At 38.3% G+C, this 22676-nt stretch overlaps 2 protein-coding genes across 19 annotated transcripts in view; both read right to left on the bottom strand.

The window, feature by feature from the left end:
* LOC135257500 (adhesion G-protein coupled receptor F1-like) overlaps nt 1-14387 on the bottom strand; it is a 47720-nt gene extending 33333 nt beyond the window's left edge. Inside the window, exons 1-16 of the mRNA XM_064340292.1 lie at nt 11753-14387; nt 11350-11456; nt 10434-10488; nt 9388-9423; nt 8825-8974; nt 8494-8547; nt 8106-8141; nt 7949-7984; nt 7249-7398; nt 6918-6971; nt 6530-6565; nt 6373-6408; nt 6175-6204; nt 5821-5856; nt 4588-4623; nt 3352-3387 (exon numbers count right to left, since the gene is read on the bottom strand). Of these exons, the coding sequence (XP_064196362.1) occupies nt 3352-3387; nt 4588-4623; nt 5821-5856; nt 6175-6204; nt 6373-6408; nt 6530-6565; nt 6918-6971; nt 7249-7398; nt 7949-7984; nt 8106-8141; nt 8494-8547; nt 8825-8974; nt 9388-9423; nt 10434-10488; nt 11350-11454 (886 nt within the window). The 5' untranslated portion in view covers nt 11455-11456; nt 11753-14387. The remainder of the gene's footprint in view (nt 1-3351; nt 3388-4587; nt 4624-5820; nt 5857-6174; nt 6205-6372; nt 6409-6529; nt 6566-6917; nt 6972-7248; nt 7399-7948; nt 7985-8105; nt 8142-8493; nt 8548-8824; nt 8975-9387; nt 9424-10433; nt 10489-11349; nt 11457-11752) is intronic.
* LOC135257499 (adhesion G protein-coupled receptor F5-like) overlaps nt 1-22676 on the bottom strand; it is a 41828-nt gene that overhangs the window by 8667 nt on the left and 10485 nt on the right. For 16 of the 18 annotated variants that reach the window (XM_064340272.1, XM_064340275.1, XM_064340278.1 and 13 more), the window contains 9 exons: nt 22306-22515; nt 21848-21979; nt 21314-21495; nt 18565-18735; nt 16925-18259; nt 16645-16686; nt 16450-16509; nt 15903-15966; nt 14526-15640 (listed from right to left, as the gene is read on the bottom strand). In XM_064340272.1, coding sequence (XP_064196342.1) covers nt 15567-15640; nt 15903-15966; nt 16450-16509; nt 16645-16686; nt 16925-18259; nt 18565-18735; nt 21314-21495; nt 21848-21979; nt 22306-22515 — 2270 coding nt within the window. In that variant the 3' untranslated portion in view covers nt 14526-15566. Of the gene's footprint in view, nt 1-14525; nt 15641-15902; nt 15967-16449; nt 16510-16644; nt 16687-16924; nt 18260-18564; nt 18736-21313; nt 21496-21847; nt 21980-22305; nt 22516-22676 lie in introns of those variants that run through there. The other 2 variants (XM_064340273.1, XM_064340274.1) reach the window with 2 other exon arrangements.

Genomic DNA, 22676 nt, shown 5'->3' with positions numbered 1-22676 from the left:
TTGGCTCTGTGCTCCACAATTCCAGATTTGTAATCAAACCTTTCATACGTGGTTAAAGTGCACATTCTGAGCTTTTATTTAAGGGTATTTCACCATGTAGAAATTACAACATTTTTATGAAAAGTTCCACCATTTCAATGTTTGGGACAAATGGCATCACAGGTGTTTTGTTTAGTCACATGAGTTCAATTGCTCCCTTTATCGGGGTATAAGAGAGCTTTCAGTATGTATTGTAGTTCTGATTGTAGCCTTTTGATTGCCGTTGGAGTCTTATTGACATTTGTCAACATGAGGAATAATTTCTTATTTACTATTAAATATTCTTAATATTTTATTTAATTTGTTCCATGTTTTCTTGTTGAACCACTTTTGTTTTGATAAGTGCTATATAAATAGAGATTTATTATTATTATTATTATTATTATTATTATTATTAAGTGATCCAGATTAGGGCCAAGAAAGGGTCAAGAGGGGGAATTAAACCTATAACCATCTGTATATGATTTGTAATACAGACATACTGTTATGTGAAATGAATGCTGTCCACTATCAAGAAGACAGCACAGCAAAAACCTGATGATGAATGATGAAAATAGTGTTTGTGAGCTTACCTATGAGAGCTGCTGTGAAGGATGTGTTGTCAACATTGTAGCTCTGAAGTGTACTTACAACTTCTTCGTTTGCCTTCTGAATTTCAGAGGAATTGACTTTGTTTGTTCCAATTGTATACGTCGTAATCACACTGCCACTCCTGTTTGTAAGAAGAAAAATTGAACACAGTGTGACATTTGAGGGGATGAAAATTACACCAAGAATGTTATGCACACCTTTACAGGAATTAAATGTACCACATTGTATTGATATTAAAACTCTAAAACTCCGAAAGTATTAGGTTTTAGTTTTTTTTTTAAAAACCAGGTAGAGAAGAATTCAGTTAACATATGGACATTTGTCGAATAACAAACCAAAGTACAAACATATTTTCAGTTTCTACCAATAATTACACAAAAAGATGAATTTTAGTCAAAAAATAATATTAGACACAACTTTCCTTGAAATAGCCTCTTTTGCCTATAATTACATTTAAATTAATCATTGGACGTATAAATTGATTTGTATCGATTAAATTACAATTACAAAAAAAAACTTGTAATTATATTTTCATGTTTTTTATATTCAGACACTTAAATTGCTAATCGTGAAGTTTTGGAACAACAAAGAAGGGAGCCACTTTGCACAATCCCAAGGCTCTGTTCATTTTCAATGTGTATGGAAGCTGAAGGGGCACCATTCGACCATTCGTTTTGTCTAGGACACCAGATAGGCTAGGGCCACCATTGTAAAGTTCCCATTTACTTACGAAAAGCGAATGTCTGATACTCCGATGTATCCTTTAACCGTCATCCTGAAGATTTCATCAATCTGTACAAAATAGTAATGTTGATAATGATAACCGTAAAAACTGATTCTCAAAATACGTCATGATTTACACACAGGAGGAGTGTATGGGCAATCAATTGTGTTAAAACAAAGGCTTTTTATAATGCAAATGTATAAACAGCCAAAGAAAAGATTACAACTCATCATCAGGAAATTGGCCAGATTTAACAATAGGTAGCTAGCTAACTGTACTGCTAGCTAGCTAGTCATCAGTCGCTAAAATTTACAGCTAGCTGCCCAGCAACAAACATGAATATATGCAATGCCTGCTCAGGGGCTAGTACCCAACTGAATTATCCACAAGACCATTGTGCTAGCCTACCACCTGTACATTTCAGCGATCGGTAACTAGCTAGCAAGGTAGCTAGCGGTATAACTAACTAGCTCGCCGATCACTGAATTATTTAATTTTATAGTCAGCTAGCTAGTATAAAACATGAGCTCATAACACTCAATAATATTTTCACTTGTGAATCACTTTTTTCACTTGTAATTTCACAATAGAATTTGTTGCAAGTTCACATTATGGTATTATTTTTCAGAAAGAAAAGCTTCCTAAAATTTCATAAAGTGATGCAAAATGGTGCGAGTTCAGCTCCAGGGGTGACATCCCGAACGATGTAAGGCAGAACATTTTTGACCTTACATCGTTCACAGAAAATAAAAGCTTAAATAAGAATTGGGCTTCTGATATAACTTGAGTGACACCCAAATGACAATACATTTTAAAAAGCAAATACTCACAGCATTTTTGACGATCTTTTCCAATTGAATATATTCTTGAGAGGAAGTGTCATTCAAACGAGGATTGTAAGTCTGGCCAATAATCTTAAATGACATATGCAGGTCAAATTCTGCAAAATAAACATAAAGATACTAAAAAACTGGGCCAGAATGTTGAGCAGTGTACTGAGCAGTGAGATTCAACAGGTCTCTCTCCCTGGAACAGGTGACTGAACATGCTGACCATGCTGCTTTAGAGATAAAGTACACAAGTTAATGTCTACTACTATAAGGGACTTCATTAAATTAGGCAACAACAAAAAAAATCCTGTTCTCTAATGATCAACGTGAACTAAGGCCATGTTTGGTAACTATGAAAAGTGTAATGTGGTTTTATGAGCAATAAACTGCATTTGCCACTACATAGACTTTGTAACTCTGTGATAAACCTCTTGGTTTGTGAACACAAGTCAATCAAAGTCGCTCTAAATGAGTATTAAGCACACTTAACATTTACTACTAATAATCAGCATACTGTTTGACTGCCAGTACTTACTTGCTTTCGCTGTTGTTGTGGGCATCCCAACGCTGGTAGGAGCTTTTTAACAAAGATGACAGATTATTCCATTATCAAGCCAATGCACCAATCAGTCAATCAATCAAACAGATCTTTATTGTCACTAAGCGGCAATTTCCTCACAGTTATCCTTCAAATCAGTTAAAAAAAACCACTGAATCATGCATTTGCATATATCCACACGCCCCAAATTACAAACCCAGCTATGAAAATTCCAACTATGATGCAAATGTACTTGTACGGCTTTGCACAGAGCCAAAATATGAATCCACCCTGGAAACAGCTGCTTTTGCACAAGCGAGGGGGGGTTTAAGATCCTCAGTATGCCCCCATATGTTCTGTTGTGACCTGAGAAGTAGCTACTGCAGGACCACACATGAAATACCCCACAGACTGATCAATTACTACAAGATATTAATGGGAGTTGCCAGCAATAAAGACCAAATCTATAACTTTGCATAAAACCCCTCCCTTTTTTTTTTTTGGAAATACTGCAGCCAGTCAAGCTAATGGCAAAAAATATTACGTGGTGAAAACTTCACATTTACTAAAAATAATTAGCATAAAATCATCAGCAATAAGCAGCATACTGTGTGAATGATGATACTAACCAGGTGCTTTGGTCGGTGGTTTGGTGGAAGTGGTATCTGTAGAAAGAGAGAATATTTAGAAAAGGACAGTGACGTGTGGTGAAAACTTCACATTTACTAAAAATGATTAGCATATAATCAGCAATAAGCAGAATACTGTTTGAGTGACTACACTTACCACGTGTTGTGGTCAGTGGTATGATGGGCGTGGTACCTGTAGAAAGAGAGAATATTTAGACAAGGACAGTGACGTGTGGTGAAAACTTCACATTTACTAAAAATGATTATCATATAATCTGACCATGCTGCCCATGCTGCTTTAGAGATAAAGTACACAAGTTAATGTCTACTACTATAAGGGACTTCATTAAATTAGGCAACAACAAAAAAAATCCTGTTCTCTAATGATCAACGTGAACTAAGGCCATGTTTGGTAACTATGAAAAGTGTAATGTGGTTTTATGAGCAATAAACTGCATTTGCCACTACATAGACTTTGTAACTCTGTGATAAACCTCTTGGTTTGTGAACACAAGTCAATCAAAGTCACTCTAAATGAGTATTAAGCACACTTAACATTTACTACTAATAATCAGCATACTGTTTGACTGCCAGTACTTACTTGCTTTTTTCGCTGTTGTTGTGGGCATCCCAAAGGTGGCAGGAGCTTTTTAACAAAGATGACAGATTATTCCATTATCAAGCCAATGCACCAATCAGTCAATCAATCAAACAGATCTTTATTGTCACTAAGCGGAAATTTCCTCACAGTTATCCTTCAAATCAGTTAAAAAAAACCACTGAATCATGCATTTGCATATATCCACATGCCGCAAATTACAAACCCAGCTATGAAAATTCCAACTATGATGCAAATATACTTGTACGGCTTTGCACGGAGCCAAAATATGAATCCACCCTGGAAACAGCTGCTTTTGCACAAGCGAGGGGGGGGTTTAAGATCCTCAGTATACCCCCGTATGTTCTGTTGTGACCTGAGAAGTAGCTATTGCAGGACCACACATGAAATACCCCACAGACTGATCAATTACTACAAGATATTAATGGGAGTTGCCAGCAATAAAGACCAAATCTATAACTTTGCATAAAACCCCTCCCTTTTTTTTTTTGGAAATACTGCAGCCAGTCAAGCTAATGGCAAAAAATATTACGTGGTGAAAACTTCACATTTACTAAAAATAATTAGCATAAAATCATCAGCAATAAGCAGCATACTGTGTGAATGATGATACTAACCAGGTGCTTTGGTCGGTGGTTTGGTGGAAGTGGTATCTGTAGAAAGAGAGAATATTTAGAAAAGGACAGTGACGTGTGGTGAAAACTTCACATTTACTAAAAATGATTAGCATATAATCAGCAATAAGCAGCATACTGTTTGAGTGACTACACTTACCACGTGTTGTGGTCAGTGGTATGATGGACGTGGTACCTGTAGAAAGAGAGAATATTTAGAAAAGGACAGTGACGTGTGGTGAAAACTTCACATTTACTAAAAATGATTATCATATAATCTGACCATGCTGCCCATGCTGCTTTAGAGATAAAGTACACAAGTTAATGTCTACTACTATAAGGGACTTCATTAAATTAGGCAACAACAAAAAAAATCCTGTTCTCTAATGATCAACGTGAACTAAGGCCACGTTTGGTAACTATGAAAAGTGTAATGTGGTTTTATGAGCAATAAACTGCATTTGCCACTACATAGACTTTGTAACTCTGTGATAAACCTCTTGGTTTGTGAACACAAGTCAATCAAAGTCGCTCTAAATGAGTATTAAGCACACTTAACATTTACTACTAATAATCAGCATACTGTTTGACTGCCAGTACTTACTTGCTTTTTTCGCTGTTGTTGTGGGCATCCCAACGTTGACAGGAGCTTTTTAACAAAGATGACAGATTATTCCATTATCAAGCCAATGCACCAATCAGTCAATCAATCAAACAGATCTTTATTGTCACTAAGCGGCAATTTCCTCACAGTTATCCTTCAAATCAGTTAAAAAAAACCACTGAATCATGCATTTGCATATATCCACACGCCCCAAATTACAAACCCAGCTATGAAAATTCCAACTATGATGCAAATGTACTTGTACGGCTTTGCACGGAGCCAAAATATGAATCCACCCTGGAAACAGCTGGTTTTGCACAAGCGAGGGGGGTTTAAGCTCCTCAGTATACCCCCGTATGTTCTGTTGTGACCTGAGAAGTAGCTACTGCAGGACCACACATGAAATACCCCACAGACTGATCAATTACTACAAGATATTAATGGGAGTTGCCAGCAATAAAGACCAAATCTATAACTTTGCATAAAACCCCTCCCTTTTTTTTTTGGAAATACTGCAGCCAGTCAAGCTAATGGCAAAAAATATTACGTGGTGAAAACTTCACATTTACTAAAAATAATTAGCATAAAATCATCAGCAATAAGCAGCATACTGTGTGAATGATGATACTAACCAGGTGCTTTGGTCGGTGGTTTGGTGGAAGTGGTATCTGTAGAAAGAGAGAATATTTAGACAAGGACAGTGAAGTGAACGGCCGATGTGAATTTAGCAAAAAGACCTTCAAACCAGTATCTTGCTCTCCTAATTTTAGATAACTGTTTCATACTCAGCTCTTGTATAGAGTGTGTATGACATATTATTGAAATCTGGTAACCAGAAGACTTTTCTGAATGAAAGGATCTTTCAAAGATAGACATTTAAACATTCAGTTTGATAATTGTATGTGCAAAGCTAAACCAACACATAACTGGAAACAAGTGGTAGCGAGTAAAGCATTTGTGTCAGATTATAATGAACCAGTACATACCCGTTGATACATTGTAAGAAGGAGTTGTACCTGCAGATGGAGGAAACATTTAGACGAGGAGTGAAGTGAACCACAAATGTGAATTTATTGGAAAAAGCCATTCAAATTGGTATCTTGCTCCCCTAATTATAAATAACTCCTTAAATAGCATAAAATCATCAGCAATAAGCAGCATACTGTGTGAATGATGATACTAACCAGGTGTATTGGTCGGTGGTTTGGTGGAAGTGGTATCTGTAGAAAGAGAGAATATTTATAAAAGGACAGTGACGTGTGGTGCAAACTTCACATTTACTATGAATAATTAGTATAAAATCAGCAATAAGCAGCATACTGTGTGAATGACAATACTTACCAAGTGTTGTGGACGGTGGTATGGTGGGCGTGGTACCTGTAGAAAGAGAGAATATTTAAACAAAGACAGTGACGAGAACCGCTTATGTGAATTATGGCCCTTCAAATTGGTATCTTGCTCCCCTAATTATAAATAACTCCTTCATACTCAGTTCTTGCTTTGAGAGTGTGGTGGACTGAGGAGTGGAACTTGTGGTACAAATGAAGATGTATTACTGAAAATCTGGCCATCGGAACACTTTTCTGCATGACAGGATCCTTCCAGGATAAACATTTGAACATTCAGTTTGATAATTGTATGTGCGAAGCTAAACCTACACATAACTGGAAACAAGCAGTTGTGACTGAAGAATTTGTGAAGTCTGAAATTATAATGGACCAGTACGTACTTGCTGGACAAAATGGTCCTTTGGATGGAATCGTGCATTCAGATATGTTGCACACTGAGAAACAACAGGAGAGAAAAATGAGATCATTATACCTCATATTTTTTGTGTGCTATTATTTGACTCTATTCTTCACGGCTGTAAATAAACAGACCACACATACATTCTTCAGTATATTTATTCCTTGTTGTGTATGGGAAGTGACCACACCCAGAAATGTGTAAGAAAATACACGAAAAATGAACAATGTATTATTTTTCATCTCAAGACAAACTGAAGAAATTTGCTTGCAGTGACTGAATTAAAATTGAAGTTGATCGCAGAATGTGCTTACCTGTAGTAAGATTTACATGTGTTATGTTAATCCTTGTGTTGACTTGAAAAGGAAAACTGACTTTTTGTAAAAGGCACTGCAGTTCATTTAACACTGCAAAATCAGAAACGTTGACTTCGATTTCTATTATGTACTCAGATGGGAGTTGTGCTGTGGAAAGAAAAACAGAAAGAGCAGTCTTCAGCAAGGCAATGTTACCAGTAGACAGAATGTTACCAATAGTTCATACAGAGTTCTGCCCTTTTCTGAATGAAAAAATCTTTAGACAATACACCCCTAAAAATGGAACTTGAATATTGTACGTGAAGAGAAAAGCTAATACACAACTGGCTACAAGTAGTTGTGAGTGAAGAATCGGTCTCAGATTATAGTGAACCACTACATACTTGTTGATACAGTGAATGAAGAAGTTGTACCTGAAGAAACAACAAATATTTAGACTACCACAGTGAAGTGAACCACTGATGTGAATTCTGGAAAAAGCCTTTCTAATTTTTTTCAGGCTATTTATTTAGTGATTTACAGCAATAAAGATCATTTCTATAACTTTGCGTAAAACCCCTCTTCTTGTTTTTGGAACTATTGCTGTCAGTCAAGCTAATGGAAAAAGAGTATTATGTGGTGCAAACTTCACATTTACTATGAATAATTAGTATAAAATCAGCAATAAGCAGCATACTGTGTGAATGACAATACTTACCAAGTGTTGTGGTCGGTGGTTTGGTGGAAGTGGTATCTGTAGAAAGAGAGAATATTTAGAAAAGGACAGTGACGTGTGGTGCAAACTTCACATTTACTATGAATAATTTGCATAAAATCAGCAATAAGCAGCATACTGTGTGAATGACAATACTTACCAAGTGTTGTGGTCGGTGGTATGGTGGGCGTGGTACCTGTAGAAAGAGAGAATATTTAGACAAAGACAGTGGCGTGAACCATTGATGTGAATTATGGCCCTTCAAATTTGTATCTTGCTCCCCTAATTATAAATAACTCCTTCATACTCAGTTCTTGCTTTGAGAGTGTGGTGGACTGAGGAGTGGAACTTGTGGTACAAATGAAGATGTATTATTGAAAATCTGGTCATCGGAACACTTTTCTGCATGACAGGATCCTTCCAGGATAAACATTTGAACATTCAATTTGATAATTGTATGTGCGAAGCTAAACCTACACATAACTGGAAACAAGCAGTTGTGACTGAAGAATTTGTGAAGTCTGAAATTATAATGGACCAGTACGTACTTGCTGGACAAAATGGTCCTTTGGATGGAATCGTGCATTCAGATATGTTGCACACTGAGAAACAACAGGAGAGAAAAATGAGATCATTATACCTCATATTTTTTGTGTGCTATTATTTGACTCTATTCTTCACGGCTGTAAATTAACAGACCACACATACATTCTTCAGTATATTTATTCCTTGTTGTGTATTGGAAGTGACCACACCCAGAAATGTGTAAGAAAATACACGAAAAATGAACAACGTACTATTTTTCATCTCAAGACAAACTGAAGAAATTTGCTTGCAGTGACTGAATTAAAATTGAAGTTGATCGCAGAATGTGCTTACCTGTAGTAAGATTTACATGTGTTATGTTAATCCTTGTGTTGACTTGAAAAGGAAAACTGACTTTTTGTAAAAGGCACTGCAGTTCATTTAACACTGCAGAATCAGAAACGTTGACTTCGATTTCTATGATGTACTCAGATGGGAGTTGTGCTGTGGAAAGAGAAACAGAAAGAGCAGTCTTCAGCAAGACAGAACAATTGAATTATTTAATCTGTGGGCCTGGAGCTCATTGCAGAGAGAGAGAGAGAGAGAGAGAGAGAGAATTTAGACTAGGAAAGTAAAGTGAATCACTGATGTGAATTATGGCCCTTCAGATTGGTATCGTGCTCTCCTAATTATAAATAACTCGTTCATACTCAGTTCTTGCTTTGAGAGTGTGGTGGACTGAGGAGTGGAACTTGTGGTACAAATGAAGATGTATTATTGAAAATTTGGTCATCGGAACACTTTTCTGCATGACAGGATCCTTCCAGGATAAACATTTTCACAAACTTCACATTTACTATGAATAATTTGCATAAAATCAGCAATAAGCAGCATACTGTGTGAATGACAATACTTACCAAGTGTTGTGTTCGGTGGTATGGTGGGCGTGGTACCTGTAGAAAGAGAGAATATTTAGACAAAGACAGTGACGTGAACCGTTGATGTGAATTGTGAACGTGGAAAGAGAAACAGAAAGAGCAGTCTTCAGCAAGGCAATGTTACCAGTAGACAGAACAATTGAATTATTTATGGGGTGACATAGCTTAGGAGGTAAGACCGATTGTCTGGCAGTCGGAGGGTTGCCGGTTCAAACCCCGCCCTGGGCATGTCGAAGTGTCCTTGAGCAAGACACCTAACCCCTAACTGCTCTGGCGAATGAGAGGCATCAATTGTAAAGCGCTTTGGATAAAAGCACTATATAAATGCAGTCCATTTACCATTTACCATTTAATCTGTGGGCCTGGAGCTCATTGCAATGTACTGCCTTAATAGAATGAGCCATTCAGAAGCCTCACATACTTGAATTTGAGAGAGAGAATTTAGACTAGGAAAGTAAAGTGAATCACTGATGTGAATTATGGAAAAAGACCCTTCAAATCAGGATGTTGCTCCCCTAATTATAAATAACGAGCTTCATAATCAGTTCTTGGACTGAGAATGTAGTCATTTGAATAATGGAACTTAGCTGTGGTACAAAAGAAGATGTATTATTTAAATTTGGTTGTCAGAAGACTTTTCCGAAAGACAAGATCTTTAACAGATGTACAGCTAAAAATGCAGTATTGTTATTATGTCACCAAAACACCGCTGTTCTCCTAGCTCTTTGTTCCGACTCCCCTATGTTACATCACATTTGATTTCCGGATGTACAGATGTAATCCTAAGTTTATACATATATATATATATATTTTTTTAACTTTAAAATCCCATTGCTACCTCATTTCCCACATGTTAAATCACTGGGTATGCCAACATAAAAGTTGCTCTTTAAAAGAATGGGAATCAGTGGTTTGGATTAATGTCTGGTTTTTAACTAAAATGATCATGTTAAAGCTGAAAATGTGGCCTCTTTTGTTTCAAGCCAGGGATGCACTATTGCTTTATGAGAATCACTTTAACTAACCATTTCCTTTCTCCTGGAATTGGACCAGTACCAAAGAAGCAGTTGGGAAAGCTACCTGCAACATGAAAAGAAAATATTAAATAAAAGGTATGCAATAAAGCCATTGCCATTTGGGGTTTTACACTGTACAATATTGTTTTAATAGCTGGCAGACATTTCAAACATTAAAATAAGAAGTAGAACATTTAAATTTATTTGTACGAAACTGACATCTGAAGACAAGGCACATCAACCTAGCACAAGGGGTCAAAATTATTGTACGATACTGAGCCTTTTGACCCATTTAAAGCGCTTGAAAAGTTTGATTCATTATTATTGCTGAGAGATGCAATGCTACGCAATTATAAGACATGCAGTGCTACGCAATTACTTAATTTAACAAATGACATCACACTGGCTGGGATGCAAGAGCTAAGACTGGGTAGCGTTCAGACTAAACAGCTCTCTCAAAAGCAGGAATACATTTTCATATAGTTGGGCCTGCATAGAACTACAGGCCTGAACGTGGGCCAAAAATACCTATATAGGTGCACATTCACAATTGGGTGTGGCGGTTCAGCCGAGATAAATGGCCAGGACACTGTTTCGGAGGCTGTGGACCAGACATGCCTAGGCCAGCGCTCTAGTATCCATTTTATTAAAGTGTAACCTTTGACCACCTTTTGACCCTGAGATGTTGAGCTTACTGCATACTGTAACTTTGAGCTGAAGAGTAACATGTAAAAAAATTTTATAGTGTTAAAAGGTGATTTTTTGAAATATGCAGAGTATATATTCTGTGTGTCTTTTAATGCATGATACTTAAACTGATCTGCGTATCATATCTTGAATAGTGTAATACCTTTAAAAAAACAAGGTTCTACCTTGAAAAAGCTCTTTTAGTGAGTTTTTAGTGAACTCTTGAACAAATCCTTACCGGAAATGAGTTGTCAGCGGTATTTAAGAGCCCTTCAGCCTCTGTTCCCAAAATATTCCCAATCACCAGCAGGACAGTGAGGCTCAGTACTGTTAATATTGCCATACCTACATTGGTAAAAAAGAGAATTTATTTATTTGTCATTCAGGTCCTGCCACAACAACTCAGTTGGTTTCAAGTCAGGATTTTGACTACTGTTGGTCACTCCAAGATGACCGGGCAAGATAAATGACTGGGCATTCTCCTTAAGAATTTTCACGACACCATGTATAGCCTTTAAAATTTCTCCTCTGCATTATGTACATTTATGGAGGCCAGAAGGAATGAGATACCTTGGGACAGACATCAAACCTCCTATATCTATAAATATTGGACATAAATGGTCCACCCTCCTTAAGGTTACCTGTGAAGATATTAAAAGATGGACCGTCCGAGCAGAAGTCCTAAAAATGGAAGTTTTGTCCAGAGTCTCCTTCTTTATCTCCGCAAATCCCCCTTAGCGTTCCTCCTCATTATTGGTTTAACCGTGTTCTCTTTAACCCTCAGGATGACCGCAAACCTAGAACAAGTCGTAAGAAATTGTCCATACCCAGATGCAGAGGTGGTTCAGATTTCCCTAAAATATTTCTGTATCATTTTGCTATAATTGTGCAAGGCCCCCCTCATTCTTGGGGGTTACAAAAACACATTTGAAGAGGGCAGCCGAAAATGCCTGGAAGTCATGCTAAGAATCACGCAGGGTTCTGAAAGTGCTTTGTAAGAGTTCTGGTTGTAATGCCACATCACTCCCTTCTGGTCCCATTTGCCACAATTTGCCATAAGGACCCCAGTGGGCAGTACCAGGATGCTTATTTCTACCGTTTTTTTGTGGCAAATAATATTATTTCAGAAAGGTTGAAATAACGGCATTGATTTAAATGTTTAATTCTATAGACATTATTAAACAAATATATATATATATATATATATATATCCCAAGAAAAAGTGTACAACTTGAAAAGTAAACCATGCAAAAACTACATTTCAAAAATACAGTCCTATTGTAAGCAATGGAGAGAAAAAAACATGTAAAGAAAACAGGCCACGTAAAGAATTTCTGACAATGTTTACACATAAAAGAAGAGGTATTTCTGTCAGTTCGCTCAGACGACCACTCCCCAAATGAGGGTCCTGTTTAGGGTTTAGTAAAAAAAAGCTGAAAGAACTTATTAAACCACTAAATCTTACCGCGAATCTGCCGATCCTCCCTTCTGAAGGACTCATTTTTCAGTGAACAGTCAATGCCGACATTTGAAACAAGCATCTAGGGCAGACTAGTGGAGGACACGCCTACATTGTGAACTATGGGAAACATGTGAACATAAACCTTCCCGTAACACAGTGGGAGGAACGTCTGGCAAGACAGGTTTATTTTTTACATTTTATTTAATTATTAAATAAACTCTATATGCTTTACTATTCGTGATCCAGAATATGATGAAGACAAAGGTAAACAAACAAACATAGATGCATAAAATGGAAAAGCTTATTCATCCTATGATCATATATGATGATAATTTCAGCGTGTTGACTATAATTTGTTTCTTTTATTAATTTTACTTATAGAAGTCTGTACTCTTCCTTAACCCTTTGAGAGCAGGTTTTTTGGAATGTTTTTTAAATTTTTTTTATTTTAAGTCAGTGTCCTAGATCTCCAATGCTTTCAATTGCATCAGCTCTATAATGTTCAATTAAGAACATTCTGATCACATATTTGTGATCTTACATCTTAAAGGGTTAATCAAATCTAGAATATGGGGAATGACGGCATTGAAAGCAAGGGTTCTATTATGTTTTGTTCCTGATGTTAACAATACTTGACAGTATCATTCCCGGTGACTTTCAACATTATCATGTTAAATGTTAAACCTCTTACAGTAGGTGTTGTGCCACATGTGAGTCATGTGTTGGTATTTGGCAGTTTTCCTCAGTGCCATTGTCATTCAAATGATCTTCTTGTGACTGGCTATGAAAGTGTCAAAATGGGTATGTGAAAACCTGCCTTGTCTCTAGGCTAACAAACATAGCTGAAAGAAGTAAACAATGTGGCTGTATCTAGAACTTGGGGATGGCGCCAAATACAAATACCATATTTAGCAACGCTCAAATAATGCGTTTTTTCTGAATGTTTTCCTCCCCCGAATTTGGCCAATCAGCACCAGTTGTCTCAATTAGACACGCACTCACACACACACTCACACGCATGCACGCACACACACAAGCACACTCCTGCTGAGAGATGGTGAGTGAGAGTTTCACTGGATTAGCTAGAGTGACGCCATCAGGTTTTGGGATCAAGGAGTAACATGGTGGTTTTCACACTTTCTCGGTTTTATGTGCTATTTGCACAAGAGGCATTGAAGAAACACGATGAGTAAAGTATTAAATATGTCCGTTCTTTATTTTTGGAGAAATATGCGTTTTAAATTTATCGTCCTATTTTCAACCGGTTGAGAATGTTGCGTCACACGTACAGTCTCGACTTGGTGCGTCACATGTACAGTAACTACTCCCCTTTCCACGCCCCGTAAAGAAATCTGGCTGGAAACACCGTCCTGCTACAAGTGTGCTGTGAAGTTTAGGCAGCAAACAAAAAGCCTCAATCATTTTGACGTAATTTACATAGAAACTATACATTCAGATTGCCTAGTTTCACTCACTGTGGCCAAGCGGAATTGATAACGTTTCAGAAATTTTAAAAGGTTTAATTCAATCTTCTACTGGGAGTTTTGCTGTTTATTGAGGGTGTGACAGAAAATTGTGGTGCCGCTGACTATAATCGAATGTTTTTAACATTTACCGTTCGATTGAGCAAGTACCATTCAAAGTATTATTTCACAACTGTAACGCCGTTTGAATATTATTTCTTCTAGTTGTTAGTGCATCACGTGCCATTCAAAACACGTTTCTTAGGCCTACTTTTGTCTTGCAGAGTAGTGTCTCTTCTGTTGGCATAATACTAGAAAGGCTGCACTTCTTTACTTGCTATTACTACCTTGACCAGAATTAGGCTATAGCATCGGTTTCTGCATCCTACATTCATAACAATTGTGAAATCATAAGTCGCAATTGATTTGCTGGTTAATTGATGTGGTTTTGCACTGTATTTTGGATTTGCAAAATAACAGTTAATGTGGTTAAAGTACAGATTCTCAGCTTTTATTAAAGGATATTTTTACATATTTTGGTTTCACCATGTATAAATTACAGCACCTTTTACGCATAGCCCCCCATGGAGATCACTGCACGTCACATGAAGAGAAACAGGGTACAAAATGGACTATAAAACAACAGCAACACAAAAGCAATTTAGCAGGAAGAATTAGGTATTAGGTATTAAGTGTTCTGAAAGGTGCAGGAGCTGATATGAATTTTATTAGATTAATATCATGGGTGGCAGGGTTGGTGAACTGGGGAACACCAAGGTTGTAGGTTTGATTTAAATACTTTACCTGAATTGGTTCAAATATGCTTTTAAACATACAGCAGTTACATGGATTTCATGTAAAAAAGAATGTAAGGTGTGCAAATCACCTTACATTCACAGAACATGCTCAAATGTCATTTGAAAAAATTAAGAGAGGAACTTTGATTTACTACTAGACTGCATTGGGATTAGAATCAACTGGAAAAGGGATTGATAGTTAAAAAAAAAATGTTTGTTTTTTTTCTCGATGTGAAGCACCTCACGGACCTGGCTATCAGCACTCGAGTAGCTTAAAGGATGCTTTGCATCAATGACACTGTGTGTCCTTGTTTTTTCCATGTCTCTATTGGCACAAGTATCATCACATGTACTAAATCATCCTGATTGGCAAGTGAAATGGTCAAGCAGCAAAGACGTGTTGGGGTAATTAAAGTGAAATTGAAGTGCACAATTCATTTTCAGTGGTAATATTTCATTTTTGATAAATAATAATTACTGTGATTATTATCATGAAAGTTTTGAATAGCACATATAGTGCTATTATTCAACAATTATGTATTTTGTATCGGTAGTACAAAAACTGAAGGACAAGATAATGTTTACAAAATGAGAAGAACGTGAAGAAGTATATCCATAAAAAAGGCTGCGCTTTTTAAACTAATAAAATGCATTGACATTTAGCCATTTGTACATCCATGATCTTGATGGGTATATTATTATATAACAACATAGACAGCCATGCTGAACAGCATTAAGTATTGAGGAAAGATTCTGAAGCAGCGGTTGACTGGCTTGATGATGCGACTTCTGAGACATGGTATGTATCTGAAAAAAAAATCAAATTATTTTTGGTATGTTGCTGTGAATTGTAAAGTTAAATGGGGTCTTATATGACACTCTTATGATTGTGCCGCAAGTCTAAATTTCCTTGATTTAAATGGAAACTAGTTTTGAAGGAATATGTACAAACATTTAAGACCCACAGACACCAACCATAATGTTTTTCAAATAATGTACAGAAAACTCTCAGACTTGTATCTCAGACTTGTATGTGCTTTATAGGTTGTGCTCAGTCAAGTCCACTTACCTCTTCTGCGCCGTCTTCGAAACAGACCCAATCCACTTGAAGAAGAGGGACCTCCACTTGTGCTCTATAAAAGAAATATTCGTGTTTAAAGGCATACTATGCAGGATTTTTAGCCTTGCAGTGGTCCTGTGTTTACGAACAAAGATGTCTCCTCCTCCTCAACCCCACCCACTCACCCCCGTTTAAATATTTTATATCCTATTTTTATACATTTTTAATTTTCATATCTCCATTCTTCGATAGCTCTGTAGCACATCGAGGGGAGGCAATTCAGGTTGGTTTTAGAACAAGCTCTGTGGGACGTGTTTCAATGTCGTTTCACTTTGCTTTGCAGTCGTCCTTGTGCTTCTTCACCTCCGCCATTGCAGTTGCTAGCTGGCTACAGATGCAAAAGCTAAAACCTGATCCCATACCACATACTCTGTAGCCACTGAGCTTATTTTATAATATTTAAGGTAAAAATCCTGCATAGTATGCCTTTAAGAGAATGGTTCCAGAGCAGTACCTTGCAGGAAGTGGATTGAAACACACAGTCGCCTGCACTTACCCTTGTGCGGTTGGAGCTTGTGTGTATAAATGAAAACCTCCCTGCTAATGCTGCTCGTATCTGCAGGAAAAGAACAGGCAATTACTCCAGGAAATGTGGAAGTTTCTGTACACATTTTTTTTTTTTTTTTTAACTGCTAATTGTTTCCAGTAATAAATTCACGTATATAAACAATACTAAAACTTCAGGACTTACCCTGCTGTCTAACAGTGTTCCAAACACTAAGACAAAGAAACCCTTCACAAGAAACAGAAAGCATTGGGTTAATTTTTAGCATCTGTGTTAGCAGACTAAATAATTGCGTGAGACGTTATCAGTGCATATCCTATACACATGTACTGAAAAGCAATAATTCCATTAAATACTCAGCAAAATGTTGCCTTGGTCATTTTATTATATGCAAGCTCGCCAAATAAACTAGGTGTAATGTAAAAACACTTGCATAAAACCGGAACGCATAAACATTTACGAGTACCTGTAATGAATTGAGAACGGCGAACACAATGTGGAGGCCAACACTTTCTGGTGCGACCATGACTCCTATTCCGAATCCCCACGTGAGCCCAAAGAAAGGGGTGAGGACAGCGACACACCTTGCGATGACCACCAAAGCGTTTCTCTCGTCTGTCTGGTTCTCTCCAACTCCCCTCCTTATCAATTTATACAGTACCACAATCAGGATGATGAAATTTATGGCCACTATGGCCAGGGCAGGAATCACAAAAGCAAGGAGAGCCTTTGTCTGAAACCAGTTGAGCCAGCAAGCATCATCTTGCCGAAAGTATCCGTTCTGTGGAGCTGTGACTGCCACCGTGACGACGGCAATGATTAGGGGGGCGCCATAGCCTACCGTGAAGCTGATGGCCATCATCACCCTCTTGGACATGTGAGAGAAGACCATGACCATGTGGTAAAAAAGCAGGACACCTGAAATCAACATCCAAAAGAACAAGGCCAGGTAAAAGAAGTGGATGAAAAAAGTTGCAGCACTGCAGGGTCCGACTGGCGTCTTCTCATCAATATCCGATATGGCCGCCCCGATGATGAACCATATGTTTGCGATCAGCAGGGACACAGCGATGTTGACGATGGTGACGTGCCGCATGTACGATATGTTGTTTCTGGTGACGGCGGTCCAAACGATGGCTTCAATGATGAGGCACAGGACCAGGCTGCCCATTGATATGCCCACTCCAATGTAGGTGATGAAATCCAAAAGGAGTCTGATTGCTTCGGGGATGAAAGGTGACATCAATATGGAGAAGGAGGTCAGGTGGTTACAGACGCACGTTATGTTCTCGTTCCCGACATTTTTAACCTCGCACCCCGATGAGTCCCAGGCTGTTTCTGTGAAGTTCCAGAAGACACACTGTGGATTGCCCAGTGTTGTGTTTCTTATTTGGAACGTCAGAGTGATGTTAGTAATCGTGCTGTTAGTGTAGGCTAATAAGACGGCACTGTTAATCGTGTTATTCGAACTGGTGAGGTTCCGTGGCGGTAAAACTATGTCCAGGGTGCGAAAGTGTACAGTAGTAATTTCAGTTTGGAAGCTAGGCATCGATCCGAACACGATTATCTCATCAGTTGAATTTAAAAAGGATATGTTGAATTCGTCAAAAAATATTGTTTTGTTTAACTGCATTGTGGATGTCGTAATGCTGACGGAAGTGTTTCTGATGACCTTCGCGATTTCCTCTACTGAATTCAGTAAATCTGAGCCAGTCCTGTTGGTGGAGTTGCCTTCATTTAGTAAGCCCCAGGTTCCTTCTGTTTCTGTTGAAACTAAAATATCCACAGTTTGCAGAAAATTCTGAAAATTAAAAAAGGAAACAAGGAAAAAAAGGAGTTGGATTCAGGATCTTAGTTATTTTTCTTCAACCTTGCATACACATGATAATTCGCTGGCTTATAATATTTTGTATGTACCATCTGACAATAGTTAACAGTTTACATTATTTAACATCATTTAACCACTTGCTACCACAGCGAAAATATTTCCCGCTAAGTATCCTTACAAGAAGAATCTTTTTCCTTAAAACAAGAAACTGCTGGATTATAGTCATATAGTGTGCATAAACATGTCAGTTAGGAAAATAAACAGCCAACATTTCATACCTCAACCACAGTACTGCTGACATCATTTCCATTTATAACATTAATAACATTGTTCAGTATGTTCACAACGGTTAAAATATTCGCAGTTGAAATGGCTACTTCATCTTTTGACAAACTGGTGATGTTTCGGAGTTCCTGTACAAAAGCATCAACGCCTTCTTGATCCAAAACCTGCACATTAAAAGAAAATAAATGGCAATATTAAATTTGAAATTTATAGCCCAACTGATGTTAAGCCTCAGATCAGCCACATCCTCTTAAAAAAGCACACACGTTTTACATGCGTTAAGGATATGCATGAAGTTCAACCCTAAGACCAGAAGAGGGAACAAGCAACGATCCACAGTCTGATAGTGCCACACCCTTTTTTTTACTGGGAATAGTAGCATCACTCACAACTGATTAATTGGTAAAGGGGCTTTCACAGAAATATACACCTCTGGGGGACAAGCCAAACAGTTTCTGCTGATGTGAAGTTTGTTGTTTTTCGAAGACATGCATGCAACAGTAGGTGCAGGAATATTATTGTACCCCAACTGGGACATGCTTTCGCTATAATTACCTCAATCGTGGTCAGGATACGGTCATATGTCCATTCATCGATACAGCATTACGATGTTATTTCATGTTATAATGACAACAACAAGAAAAAGTACCACCAATTACGTGTGGTCTTTGTATTTAACAAAGCAATGGCGAATGCTTGGCAGCGACGACTCGTTTGACCAGAGGCTTGAGTTTGACCTTGTGTGTTTCCATTCTGTTTTCTTTTCACTCCCAGTCAGGGATTCCAGTTGGGATTCTGAACCCCATGAAACCCCAAGAAAATCCTATGTTCTCATTCTTTCTAAGCTTGTAATTGTCCTAACTTTCAACCCCTTATGGTGCCCCTGCTCTCAGTTCCTGGAGTACTTCTGTCCCTCTTCTTTGCACGAGTACATTTTTCCCCTCCCTAGCTCCCTGAGTTTAAATTTGTTTTTTCGTTTTGTCTTTATTCCTGGAATAGGATGGTTCCAGTCACAGCTGTCCTACAGTTACATCATCTTCTGTCAATTTGAGAGGGTACAGATGCATGTACCATAACATTAGGTTACCCAGTTGGGGCCGTTCTTAATTTGTAACTCTGAAGTTTCCGGTTCTCGTTTCCGTCTACGGTGGCAAGTCAACAAGAAATTCCGCTAGGAAAAAAATGAGACCTTTGTGTGTGTGTATTCTCTCCACGCCAGCAAAATGTACTCCCAAGTGTGACTATTCCCTCTGTGCGAGTGACATGTACTCAGGCGAGTTTTAATTGGTTCAGACCAATGAACCAATGAAATCATTCACTCGTGTGTGCGAGTTTACTGAGAACGCTCGGGTGCACAAGTACACTTTGCTCACCCTTGTGCAAGGTCTCGTTTTTGTCCTCGTGAGTTTTTGTCGCTGATTTGCCACCATATCCATTGACATTGAACCATTCAAACACTGTGATGCATCTTAGGAAAAATTTTTAAGCGGGTGGGTGCGCATGATAAACATCGATTCAACTGATGTTTGCGCAACTGCTGGTATTAAACAGAACCCCCTGTGGTTTAGAAAAAGAAGGGGAATGGAGGGACATGGAGTCTACCTTCTCGTTAGTCTTCAGTTTAGTTTAGTTTATTTGACAAAATTAAAACACATGTATCAAAAGACTTGCATGTGAAGAAATTGTCAAGGGTAACACAAAAAAGTCCTGGACATATTTCCATCGTGGTCCTTGATGTTCCATCAGCCATAGTGAAGTTAATAATATCTGTGTGCAGGCTAGCGTGTAAATGGTAAATGGACTGCATTTATATAGCACTTTTATCCAAAGTGCTTTACAATTGATGCCTCTCATTCACCCATTCACACACCAATGATGAAAGACTGCCATGCAAGGTACCAATCAACTCATTGGGAGCAATTAAGGGTTAGGTGTCTTGCTCAGGGACACTTTGACACTCCCAGGGTGGTGGATCGAACCGGCAGCCCTCCGACTGCCAGTCAACCGCTCTTACCTCCTGAGCTATGTCAGCCCAGATGTGTGAATCATTTCAAGCTGATATAGTCAGCAACCTCTTCATTTCAGCCTGCAGTTTGACAGCAGATCTGCACAGACATTTTGCAGGAGGACCGCACATCGTACAGTATAAAGCTATAGAAAAAGCAGACTGCAGTTCCCTGATCAAACAGAGAGGTCACTACTGTGCAGTTAAGAGGGGAAAATCCAGCTAACTGAAACTCTCACTACTGTCAATTTGCACCATTGGACTCCTGACCATAGTCAGGATTAGTGTGACCAGTTCTGGATTTCTGTATTTTTGTTAAAGCTACATCATTCCTTGTTGCACACCCCTTAATTATATCTGACTGTTGAGGTGTTCAAATCACATTTAAACAGTTTGCAGTGTTGAACCAAATTTTCTTTTCTGCTCTTGTCATTGGGTAAAATAGACTTCTCACCAATTAGGGAGTACCACACATATGACATTACATTACATTACAGGCATTTAGCAGACGCTCTTATCCAGAACGCCTTACATTGTATCCAATGATACAGCTGGATATATACTGGAGCAATGCAGGTTAAGTACCTTGCTCAAGGGTACAACGGCTCCTGCGACCTTTAGGTTACAAAACCAACTTTTTAGCCATTATACTACACTGCCGACCCATATAAACACGGTGTAGCAATTAACATGTTCTTTGGTTAGATGTGAGCTTATTATAAGGAACGGGATATTACCAGTGATTTAAACTGTAGCTCCTTAATTTCTGGTAAGAGGCAGGTGTTGTTCACGAACTTCCATTTGCCCTTCTCGCATCGTGCAGCCCTGCTGCCTTCTGCACCCCTTGAGCAGCCCACGACAGCGATGTCATTTTCTCTTCCAAGGCCGTACACGCCGTCGTCACAAGAAAATATCACACCTGGAGGAAATGTTGAAAAATATATTAGTTTTACACGGCTTTTACGTGAGGTCTCTCTCTCTCTATGCAGTCGTACCGGAACTGCTTAATGCATTCCATTGCATGAGCGCATGGGTCGTGTAGCATATGAACTGGTTGGTGTTTTCCTACGTCATAAACTGAGCCCATGTGCTCTTGAGTCAATCCCGCATTTAAACGAAAAGCATGTAGTATGTTGATATGGCGTATCACAAGTTGTCGCCATGGTGCAATTATATGCAACATTTTACAGTGGAAATTAGTAAAAACCTATAATTTTACAATTTAGAGTAACTACACTTTGAATCTTCAGGTCAAACTTATCAACACTGACCGTCTTCAAAAAAGCGCAAGGTAGCTTCCTGTGTGAAAGCCTTGCTTCTGAATGTCATTTTGCAAATGAACACTCGGGTTTCCACGTTTTGGCATCTCCTGTCCATCGTAGTACAGTTATCTTCACTGAAACCTGCAGGGGGAAAAAACATTTCAGAAATATTATTCATTTCAGATGCATAGCTGCCATAATCACATAACCTCTCTGGTTTTGGGCAATTTATCCTATAGGTAGCTTGAAAAAACGCTGAGGTGGCACGCCTGATACATTTCAATGGAGAAAAAGCCCTGTAATCCCACACATATTCTGATTGGAATTACGACACTAAACAGTGCAAACGACTCAAGATATCAATCAAATTTATACCCGGAGCAACAACAAACACAGCATGAGCAGGCCCTGGAAGCAGACCTACATAAGAAATAACAGTATGTTTAGGATAATAACGGGGGAATTACCCTGTGAGCTCAGTGTTTTACCACTTTGTTTATCGATCCACTCTAGAAGGAAGTTGCGTGCTTGTCCACAGCACGTCAACTTGACCGCTGTATTGCAGTGGCTGTTGATTACTTGCTTCTCCACAAACACCGTGGGTGCAGGCAGCACTGTAATGTCCTGGCTTCGGATGAACTCCACAACGCCAGTGTTCACGGAGCATTTATATATTCCTGTGGGAAAAAAAGAAATATATAATCATTTCAAAACTTGAAAAAAAAAAGGTTGACGTGTATGCCACTTAAAGTTATGTTTAAATGGAAAAAGGGGTACTTTTGACATGCAAGGGAAAAGGAAATGTGGTAAGGTGGGGAACTGCGGACCATGACTTCAG

The sequence above is a fragment of the Anguilla rostrata genome, chromosome 6 (assembly GCF_018555375.3).
Source record: "Anguilla rostrata isolate EN2019 chromosome 6, ASM1855537v3, whole genome shotgun sequence".
Lineage (NCBI taxonomy): Eukaryota > Metazoa > Chordata > Actinopteri > Anguilliformes > Anguillidae > Anguilla > Anguilla rostrata.
This window is presented reverse-complemented; position numbering and strand designations above follow the sequence as displayed.